We start from the raw sequence: 11,744 nt of genomic DNA, 5'->3' as shown, positions 1-11,744 counted from the left end.
AGCCTCAGTTACATTATTTGTAAAATGGGAATAATAATACTGTCTCATGGAGATGTGAACCCAGGGTGAACAGAGATAGTGCAGGAAAGTCTCCTAGTTCAGCACATATTCACCTTGCATACACAAGTGCTCAAGCCAGAGTAGGCATTCTCGTGCCTCTTAGAAGCACCCCAGTCAGTGCCTGACTGTTTCCATCCTGATGGTTTGAGCAAGAACAGACTCTTTATTTCTCTCCTAGAATTTTAGGAGGCTTGGAGTCTCAACCTTAAAATTGCTCAACCCTAGGGCCTAAACAAGTTTCAATTGCTCCCCAAAGCAACACTGACCAACACAATGCTGCCCTCTGTTGATGAGGATCGGATATTGCAGAGAAGGGTCTGATTCCCAGAGACTGGAAAAACAGGATGCCCCTCAGAGTCAGTATTCAGAAGTAATCATTTCTTCTCAGCATGCTGGTGGAAGCGTTCTGTGCTGAAGAGGAGACATAGTCACCTGCACAGCTTCGTATAAAAGATGAGCATGGGAGTGATAAAACCTAAGGTCTCTTCTTGTACCACGTGGTTCTCCACCGTCAGATGTTCTCTTGTTCTGGCGCAGACATCAGATACCTAATGCTCCAAGCATGGGACCTGAACTGCTCACCCCAATCCGTCCAACGGGTCTCACCATGCTCCCTTCAAGGAGAGAGGTAGCAGCATACTCTGTAAAACCTCATAGAGCTGCTTCTCAGAATATCTGGCCTCCTGTGTGAGCAGCTGTTCTATCATTCTCTACGGCAGGAAGCTGTGGCTGACAGCATCACAGCAACAGAGCACACTCACTCTAACCTTAGTTAACTCACCAGTTTTCTTAGAAAAAGAGTCATGCTCTTTGTTCCCCTTGCCTCCATATCCTGGGATACTGTGTTGTTGGGTCAAAGAAAAAGTCCCTGGAACCATAAACTTTAGATTCATGTTAAAAATAACAATAAAAATAGCAATCTGGATCTTACTCATGTCTCTCTCTATTACTAAGAAGTGCAAGAATGCTGCCTGAAAGCTGTCAGGTTGAGGTTTGTGCACCACATGTGACAAGAGGCTAGAGGGAGGGCAGAGACATCATTTCTGTTCTGGCCTGGCTCCCAGCTTGGTGGCTGACCCTCCAGCTGTGGCTTGACTGCCAGCTGTGGTCAGGATGCTGCTTCCATGGTGACTCAGGGACTGATGCCACAGGCCAGGCTGCCTCTAGAGGGTCCTGGGTTGGTGGCAGCTTCTAATGCTCTATGGAAGGAGGACATATCCTTCCTCCGTTCAGGATCTGCAGCCTGTGGCCTGGTACTCAGTCTCTACTAAAGTCCCGATTCTGCAATTTCAGCCAGTTGACGCAGCAGTCTGGAGAAGGCTGGCCGATCTTCTGGTCTCTGGAGAGGGAAAAAAGAACTCTGTAAGCTCCCTGTACTTGTGTATCATAGGTAAATCCAAAACAAACCAGAATTTAATAGCAGCACCCCCTACGGAGTTTTATATGTGCTTCCATATAGACTGTATTCCACATACATTGTCCTAGTTTTTAACAGCAAGTATTCTGGAATCCAATAGGCTAGTGTTTAATTTCAGTTGTACCATGAATTAGCTGTGTGACATTGAGCAGGTTATTTAACCTCTTTGAACCTCAGTTTTGTCATTTGTAAAATGGGGATAATAATAGTATCTACCTCATGAAATTGTTTTGAGAATTAAATCACATATAAAAATATATCATGAAATTAATGCTAAAGAACATCAAAATATGAAATATCTGGGTATAAATCTCAGAAAATTTCTACAGGATCTATATGAGAAAAAATTAAAAATTCTAATAAAAGAAAGCAAAGAAGATCTAAATAAATGGACAGATATTCCATGCTTATGGACAGGAAGATACTGTAGTGTTAAAATGTTAGTTCTTCCCAACTTCACTTATAGATTCAATACAATCCTAATAAAAATCTCAGCAGGTTATTTTGTAGATATTGACAAACTTACTGTAACATTTATATGGAGAGGCAAAAGACCCAGAGAGCCAATACGATAATGAAGAAGGACAACAAAGCTAGAAGACGGACCCTACCTGACTTCAGGACTTACTTTAAAGCTACAGTAATGACAGGATGGTACAAGTGAAAGAATAAACAAGCAGATTAATGGATCAGCCCAGATATAGATCCATATAAATATAGTAAACTAATATTTAACAAACGAACAGAGGAGAAAGGGTATAGTCTTTTCAACAAACAGTGCTGTAATAATTGGACAATGTGAAACAATGACTCTAGTCACAGACCTTATACCTTTCAGGAAAATTAACTCAAAGTGGATCACAGACCTAAATGTAAAAATGCAAAATTATAAAACTTCCATAATAACATAGGAGAAAATTTGGGTGACATTGGGCTAGGCAATGAGTTTTTAGATGTAAACCAAAAGCACAATTCATGAATAAACAAGTTGTTGTTGAGCTTTGTTAAAATATTTTAAAAGTCTGCTCTGTGGAAGACGCTGTCAAGAGAATGAGAAGACAAGCCACAGACTAGGAGAAAATATTTGCAAAGCACATGTCTGATAAAGGACTTGTATCCAAAATATACCAAGAACTCTTAAAACTCAACAGTAAGTAAACAAACAACCTGATTGAAAAATGGGCAAAAGATCTGAATAGATATTACCAAGAAGATATACAGGTGGCAAATAAGCATATGAAAATATACTTAACATCATATGTCATTAGGAAAATGCAAATTGAAACAACAATGTAATATGACATCTATTAGAACCACTGTAATCCAAAACAACGAATGCTAATGAGGAACTCTCATTGCTGGTGGGAATGTAAAATAATACAGCTACTTTGGAAGACATTCTGGCAGTTTCTTAACAAGTTAAACATAGTCTTACCATATGATTCAACAAGCATACTCTTAGGCATTTGCCCAATTGAGTTGAAAATTTATGTGCATACAAAAATCTCCACATAAACATTTATAGCAGCTTTATTCATAATTGTTTAAAACTGAAAGCAAGCAAGATTTCGTTTGGCAGGTAAATGTATAAACAAACTGTGGTATATCCATACAATGGAATATTATTTAGCAATAAAAAGAAATGAGCTATCAAGCCACAAAGACATGGAGGGACCTCAAAGTCATATTACTGAGTGAAAGACACCAGTCTGCCTGAGCACTCGCACCTGTAATCCCAGCACTACAGGAGGCCTGAGGCGGGTGGATTGATTGCCTGAGCTCACCTGGGCAGTGTGGCAAACCCCATCTCCACCAAAAATACAAAAAATCAGCTTGGCACAGTGGCACACGTCTGTGGTCCCAGCTACTTGGGAGGCCGAGTGGGACAACCGCTTGAGACTGGGAGGCAGAGGGTGCAGTGAGCTGAGATTGCACCACTGCACTCCAGCCTGGGTAACAGAATAAGACCCCATTTCAAACAAAACAAAACAAAACCCCCAAAACCCAAACAAACAAACAACACAAAAACTGAAAGCAACCAAAATTTCCTTTAGTAGGTAAGTAGATAAATAAGTTGTGATATATCCATACAATGGAATATTATTTCACAATAAAAAGAAATTAGTTATTAAGCCACAAAAAGACATGGAGGGATCTTAAATCATATTACTGAGTGAAAGAAGCCAGTCCGAAAAGACTACACGCTGTATGATGACAACATATGGCATGCTGAGAAAGGCAAAGCTATGGAGACAGTGAAAAGATCAGTAGTTGTCAGTGGTCTGGGAATGAGGAGAGGGATAAATGGGTGAAGGACAGGAGATTTTTTAGGGCAGTAAAACTATTCTGTCTGATACTATAGTGACAGATACATGGCATTATGAATTTGTGAAAACCTACAGAACTCTACAGCACAAAGACTGAACCTTAATGTAAACTATGAACTTTAGTTAATGTATTAATAGAAGTTCATTAATTGTGACGAAAGTATCACACTCATGCCAAATGTTAGTGAACAGTGAAACTGTTCAGGTGAGGTGGGTATATGAGAACTCTGTACTTTTAGTTAAAAAATAAAGTCTATTAATTTAAAAAAAATCAATACATGATAGTTAAAAGAGGAAAAAAGTGCTAACTCCATGTCAGCCATCATTATTATTATTGCAGCTAATCCTTATGAAGTGGATAAGATTTGTTTTATGCCCTTGTTTATATCTTTATTGTTTGTTTCTTTCCGATTATAAAAGCTCTGTGAACTCATAGATCGATCATTATTTAATTCTCTCAACAGTAAGAAAAAGGAAGTTCAGAGAATTGTCAAAGATTAATGGCAAATAAACGGTAAAGCTGAGACAAAATCCTAGTGTTCTAAATTTTTTGTATTCCACCTTGTTGTCCTACAATGATCTGAATTTTTATTAATTCTCTATTTCAGCAACTTTCCACTTTAGCTGAAATGTATGATTTTCTAACTCAGCAAAGACTAAGACTCACAGTGATGGGACTCAAGCCATGGCCTGCAATCCAAGGATGGGGTAAATGAGCCACCCGGGTGGGTACGGAGTAATTGCCTCCCCGTTTTAAATTGCTGAATGAATAGAATGAACTCAAATTAAGCCATTTTAATATTTTCATAGCGCAAGTGAACTTCGTTCCTGAAGTTATTTCTGTAACTTCTAATGGTTTTATGATGTTATAGATTTTTTTTTTCTCTTCTCAGAAAATCGAGAAGGAAGCTGGCATAGGCCACACCCCATCTTCCTCTCTGAAGCTATGCTTATAGCTTGTGACATTATGTAGCAAATCAAATAACCTTTAAGGTCACCGTCAGCTCCTTTAGGGATGGGGGATCCATCCTGTTAATAGATCCTGAAAGTCATGTTGTTGCTAATCTGTATTAGTTATCCCTCCTGACTCATCCTTCCGAGAGGGTTCCTTTCTCTAGGGAAGGAGGCAGGTCCTGAAATTGTATACGACAATGCATGGGGAAGCACTTCCTCTGCTGACCTCTTTCCAGCAGTGATTCATAATCTGGTAGACATGTGTGGAGGCCAGCCGGGGCTTGTATAACCGAAATCCGGTGCTGATGTCTTCCACCACCTCTGAGTTGCTTCGGTTTTCATACGGGATTTTGCCTTCACTGAAAACTTCCCACATCAGCACACCTACGAGAAATGGTGAGCACAGCACAGTGAATGACAAAGCTCACAGATAGCAAACAAACCAACCTGCCTCTAGAAATTACAGACTCCTTGGCACTAGGATCCCTGTGCTACCTCCAGAAGTACATCGAGTCTACCTGAGGTTTATTAGGCCTGTCTTATTTTTAAAGAACTGAAATTTCCTGACCTTTGTAGTGGAGAAGGATTTTCAAGATGGACCCTTTGTTATATCAAACTCAAATGCTACAACTAACAGTTGTAGACTCAAACACCACGATGCAGGATGTAAATGAATGGAGTGCAGGAGGTGTGACACTATAGGGATTGGGGAGGATTGTGGAAAATGAAATAAACAGTTCTGTCTTAAGGAGACAGCTATGATTTGACTCCAACCAAAGTATGGCACATGAAAATGAGGGATCAGAATTATCACATTTTCTGATTTAAAAAAAAAAAAAAGTCAAAAATTAAGAGTTGAACTTCTTGAATTTTAAAAATACCATGCAGAACAAGCAAAACACATCTTTTGCTTGTCTATTTTTGACCTCTGATTTAATCCCTTTCTTTTCCTCTTCTGCCCTTAGTAGAAATGTCACACCCAGCTTTGTCTTTATCATGTGCTGATATATTCACAGGTTGTCAGAGCAAGAAGGCTGCTTGCAAATCAGCTAATCCAGAGCTTTCCGAAGCTTGTTCCAGAGAATCTTAGAGTACACATTCCCAACGCATGATCCCCAAAACACCTGAATAAAAATCATCTCACAGGCTTTTTCAAATGGCAGATTCCTGGGCCCTAGCCCAGATCCAGTGATCAGAATCTCAAGTGTTACTCAGAGGTGCCTCGGGAGTTGGAAATTCAGAACCTGACCCTAAATAAGAATGCTTATCACTCCAAGACACGATAATTTTTAGTGAAAATTTATTTGAAAATGTGCTGCTGCTAAAACATGGTTTCAGAATGATTTCTTTAATACATAGATGCATAGATGAGATATGTATAGATAAAAAAAAATTGAGTGAAGTACAAAGAGGTTGACTTGTTCTGAATAGCACACTGCTAATGAGGGCAAAACAACTTAAAACATAGGACAAAGTCAAATGGGTTGATGCAGGCATGGAGCTTTCAGCTCATCCAGGTTTCTGTTGCTTAGGCTTGTACCCCTAGTTTTTTCACACTTTTTTTTCATTGACCTCTTTCTATTATTCATCCATCCATCAACCTCATTTCTGGACTCTCTTCAAATAATATATCCTAGGCAGGGACGAATTTCAGCCCAACCCTCTAATGGTAAGATGCTGCAGGAAATTCCCAGGCTGATACCCTTTGGCTAAATAAACCCCATTCAGAGTCAGAAGGTGAATGTGCTAAAGTGGCCATTGCTCCAAATGTCTCATTGTGGAGCCCTTGCTTGGTGCAGTGTGATCAGTTTCATCACCCATAGTGAGATGACTGTACATCAGCCCCAACCTTCCTAGTTATACATACTGGGGAGAGGAGGGTCATCCAAGAATGCTGTTAGTACAATTTCTTTCAAGTCCTTTCTGTAACTTAAACCTGGTTAACGAAGTGGCTGCTAGGCTTGGTGAATAGGAGACTGTTTTAAGAAACAGGTAGGACTCATAATTAACAAACCACTTGGCTCCTAGAGATGGATAGTCTAAAATGCTGGAGAAGATTTTTAACACTCATTCTTCTCCTAAAAGATTTACCTAGCCAACCTCCCCCTGGTATCTACTACTGGTAAGACCTTGTCAAACCCTTCCTTCATACCGAATGGCAAAAATCAATCTTCAAGTAGTTTCTGTACACAGTATAATTCTTCTTGTAATCCAAATCAAAGAGGTTCTCTGGTATATATTTTTTGCACACTTTAGTATGCACAAACTATGACTTCAGGTGACATGACAAATCCAGCAAGAACATTTGGTACATCCCACCATACCAACATCATTCATTCATTCATAGCCATTTGCACTTTTTAGAAATTCTAATTCCTTATCATGGCCTGCCACCTTCATTGTCTATTGTTCTCCCAATAAGTCAGTACCCCCTGTTCTTTGGATGCACCAAGATTTTGCACTTGCTGGTCCCTCTATCAGGGACACTGTTCCCTGTCTCTTCAAATGGTGACAACTCCCTCCTATCATTCAAGTCTCTGCTAAAGAATTACCTTCTGAGAAAGGCCCTCCCACACCACCCTATTCAAAGCAGACCCTCTCTCCATTCTAGTCACTCTGCCCCATTACTGTTTTATTTTATTCCTAGCACCTACTTATGATTGCTTGACTTTATCTTCTATCCCTTAGCTCGTTTATGATTGTTATGGTTTACGATGGTTATTATGATCTTTTGTGATTTTCTGTCTCTCCTCCCGTCTCAAATTTAGTTCCAAAAGAACAGAAGTCTTTTCTGTCCTATGAACCATTGCATCCTCAGCACCTAGATTAGCCCTTGGCATAGAATAGATCCTCAGTTAATTGTTGTTGAATGAATAAATATTAATACTTATTAAGAGATAAGTATGGAAATGTAATGTTGGACAAAACATGGTCCCTGACTTCAAGGGGCTCATATTTGAATCTCTTGACTTCTCCAGCTTTTGACTTCACAGCAGCTGGCACCAGAACGCTGTCTCCACTTTAAGTTAACTCCCAACCATGTCCAATATCTCTAAAAACAAACAAAATAATGAAGGCCCTTTCATAGTTTTCAGGGCCTTTCTTACACAACCCTCCAGTGGGACACCCTCATGATACGATACTGGGTTCAGGGTGGGTAAGGTTGTCTGCATTTGATAAAGGAAACAGCTGGCCTGCAGCCCAGATCTTGGGGCGGTGGGGCCCAGCATGACACTCACCAAATGACCACACATCCGATTTGCTGCTATAGCGACTGAAAGAGAAAACTTCTGGGGATGCCCACTTCACCGGGAATTTGGTGCCTGTGGAACTGGTGTACTGATCATCAAGAACGAACCTGGGAAGAGAGTGGAGGGAGAAGGTCAGAATGTTCCGGGGGCCTGAGTCCCATTCCTGAGACTTCACTGGCACCACATCCCTCTTTTACCTTGTCATCCCAAAGTCGGACACCTTGATGACTTGATTTTCTCCCACCAAACAATTTCGGGCAGCCTGGAGAGGAGACAGGCAAACAAAGGAGGAGAGGAAAACTGCTGATGGGTCGTCAGTAGTTAAGGAGTCTCCTATAATCCCAGTCCTTTGCTTTACTGCAGTGCTGTCATACAAGGGCATCCTGGAGCTTTACAAAAGTTAATTAAGCCTCACAAATGCCTGCTAGAAGTTAACTGGAAAGTTGAATGTGTAAGATCCACTATCAAGATGAGTAAGTTTATCTCCATTCTTGAGTTCTAATTAGAAATCCTTGGTGTTGTCTAACCAAAGATAGGCTCTAATGCAACCTGATGTGATAGGAAATGTTAACATCAGGGATAACAGGAAGAAAGCGTCTCCCAGTTGACTAGATTAAGAATGTTTTGATGTTGTTAATCCTCTTAAAACTATTCTTTAATAAGGAGAGTACCTGACCCCTAATTAGTATTATACAATGTTGCTTTGAAAGAGCCCTTAGAGATTAACACCCCAGTGTGTCTCCATTTTTTTTTTTTTAGATGGAGTCTTACTCTGTTGCCCAGGCTGGAGTGCAGTGGCATGATCTCAGCTCACTGCAACCTCTGCCTCCTGGGTTCAAGCAATTCTCCTGCCTCAGCCTCCCGAGTAGCTAGGGTTACAGGTGCCCGCCACTAAGCTCAGCTAATTTTTTTGTATTTTTAGTAGAGATCGGGTTTCGCCATGTTTGCCAGGCTGGTCTCGAAATCCTGACCTCGTGATTCACCCACCTCGGCCTCCCAAAGTGCTGGGATTACAGGCATGAGCCACCACGCCCGGCCGTATGTCTCAAATTCTAATGTGTGTACAAATCATATGGGGAATGTGTTAAAATGAATATTCCGGAGTCCCAGCCACCAGAGATTCTGAGAGGACCTTAAGGGCTTCCCCAGTGTGATTCTGGTAGACCCTTGAATAACACCTTCAGACAAACTCAGTTTCCTCAATTTACCAGGAGGAAACTGAGTCACAGAGCGGTTAAGAAGGGGTGGCAGTGATCTCCATTTTGGAAGAATATAAACTGAAATGCAGGAGGTGAACGACTTTGAACTGGGATTAGGGCCCAGAAGTAAGTTCTCATGAAGCACTTTCCACTAGGACCACCCAAAGTAGGTGAAGGAAGGGAGAAGTTGAGAGAGGAAAGGAGATTGTCTGTGATGTATTATTTATTAATGCATTCCCAGTCATTTCAGTGAGACCTGTCCCTTTACCCTGGACCTGTGGGTGTTCACCCTGCGTGCTCATACCAAGTCTCTGTGGATGACACATGCCTCTTCCAGGTAGGCCATGCCCTCACACACGTCCAGACACATGCCCAGCAGGGTCTCTGCAGCAAAAAGTCCCCGCTGGCTGCGTAAATAATCTGACAGGCAGCCGTGCTCCATGAACTCAAACACCAGGCAGATGGGGGCCTGCTCCAGGCACACCCCATACAGCTGGACCAGTTTGGGATGAGACAGTTTCCTAGAGGAAAAAGACAAGGGGTGAGATGGCCTAAACTCAGCCTCCCCAAAATGCCGAAAATATTATGGTACCAAAATAGTCAATGGTCATTTTGTCTAATTTATGGTTTGGATGAAAATAATATTCATTCCCTCCCCAAAACAAAAACATGTCATTGGAGCTGAGACCTGACAAATGGCAAGGAGTCAGCTGTGTGTGTGAAGATGAGCAGAGGCCAGTGTGGCTGGCATGTCATGGACCGGAAGAGAGATGGGTAGGAGCTGAGAAGGGGGAGGTAGGCATGATCAGATTATGGTGGGCCTTGGAGACCACTGTGAAGAGTTTATTTTATTCTCTGTGTGATAGGAAGCCACTGCTGGGAGCTTGCACAGGGAGATAGTACCCTATGGCATTTGAATGGCATTTCAAGAACACGGAACTGATGTTCCTCCACCCAGAGTTTCTGCATATCCCTGTTTTGAGCACTCACATCATGACTTCAGCCTCCTCTATGAAGTCTTCTTCTGACATAGCCCCTTCCCGAATGGTTTTGATAGCCACCTTGTCCTTGTTGAGCCAGTAGCCCAGATGCACCAACCCAAACTGCCCACTGCCAATCTCTTGTACAAAAGTGAGTTCTGAGGGATCAATCACCCATTTCCCTGGAAGAGAAAGAGAGAGTTCCCTGGGGTCAGCAAGTGGTAGATATAAGGTACTGGGATACCAGGGGATTATAAAGCCCTATCTAGAATTTTAGCCTATGTTAATATAATTCAAAGATGGCAAATAAATAATCTTTTTTCCCACCTAATAACATAGGATATGCTAGAAAACTATGAAAATATGTGTGGGAAGGTAACGTGGAAAGAAGAAGGAGAGTGGCATTAATCAAGATATTAAAGAAACCATGTTAATCAAAATATTAAAGAAAGGGTTCTTGCAATGTCACAACCATTTTCTATGTCTGACTCTAAAGTTTTTATTGTCATTTTTCACACTAAGTAAATTTCATTTGAGCTGATCATTCTTTCATGCGTTCATCTATCAAGAGCGTCTGCTATATACGCAGAACTCTATTAGGCCTTACTGGGGCGGACGGGCAGTTAAAGAGACAGATTCAAAGACAGTTTGTGCAGAGGCACAATCCAGCACAGGGTCTGGCACATGGGAGGTTCTCAAGAAAAGTTTAACAAACAAATACGAGATTCCAAGGCTCGGTTTCCTCACCGACCAAATGAGTGGGATCACCAGATAATATCTGAGATCCCATCCAGCATGGACACATTAAGATTCTACATTTATTAGAATACCCTTATTTTCATAAGGAGGCTAAAGAAGCATTATCCTTTTCCAATGCTTGGTCTGGTACCTAAACAGCAAGATTTCCACCGCTTTGAGGCAGAGACTCAACAGCAAGCAGTATTGAGCACCTACTATGTGCCGGACATGGTGCTGGTTAGGGATACAGAAGCCCATGCGTGGCAGTGGTTCTCAAAGTATTGCCCTCTGACCACCTGTATCAAAATCACCTAGCATGCTTGTTTAAAATGTAGACTCGGCTGGGCACAGTGGCTCATGCCTGTCATCCCAACACTTTGGGAGGCCAAGGCAAGAGGATTGCTTGAGCCCAGGAGTTTAAGACCAGCCAGGGCAAGATAATGAGATCCTGTCTCTACAAAAAATTTTTAAAAATTAGCCAGGCATGGTAGCGTGTGTCTGTAGTCATAGCTACTTGGGAGGCTGAGGTGGGAGGATTGCTTGAGTCCAGGAGGTCAAGGCAGCAGTGAGCCGTGATTACGCCACTGCATTTGCAGCCTGGGTGACAAAGCAAGACCATGCCAGGAAAAAAAAAAAAAAAAAAAGCAAACTCCTAGACCCTATCAAGGATTGCGTTTTAGTGAGTGTTTGGATAGGAGCCAGGAGTCAACATTTTTAATAAGCATTCTAGAAGACTTTGATGTACACTGAAGTTTGAGAACCACCAACCTAGGAGATAAGAAATGAAAATTAGGCAGCCTTCTGCCTAATCCACAGGC

The 11,744-nt window shown here is 41.6% G+C and overlaps 1 protein-coding gene across 1 annotated transcript; it reads right to left on the bottom strand.

Annotated features, from left to right (window-relative positions):
* Positions 1 to 203: 203 nt before the first annotated feature.
* On the bottom strand, positions 204 to 10,449 carry LOC140710995 (tyrosine-protein kinase ITK/TSK-like; the record flags this gene model as incomplete). The annotated part of the gene is made up of 6 exons (XM_073013981.1): positions 204 to 1,399; positions 4,985 to 5,142; positions 7,998 to 8,116; positions 8,207 to 8,271; positions 9,513 to 9,729; positions 10,199 to 10,449. Coding segments are annotated over 6 exons (882 nt in total), but the record flags the coding sequence as incomplete, so codon positions are not given.
* Between the last annotated feature and the right edge of the window lie 1,295 nt (positions 10,450 to 11,744).

Source organism: Chlorocebus sabaeus, unplaced genomic scaffold (genome assembly GCF_047675955.1).
Source record: "Chlorocebus sabaeus isolate Y175 unplaced genomic scaffold, mChlSab1.0.hap1 unalloc_scaffold_1197, whole genome shotgun sequence".
In the NCBI taxonomy this organism is placed as follows: Eukaryota; Metazoa; Chordata; class Mammalia; order Primates; family Cercopithecidae; genus Chlorocebus; species Chlorocebus sabaeus.
This window is presented reverse-complemented; position numbering and strand designations above follow the sequence as displayed.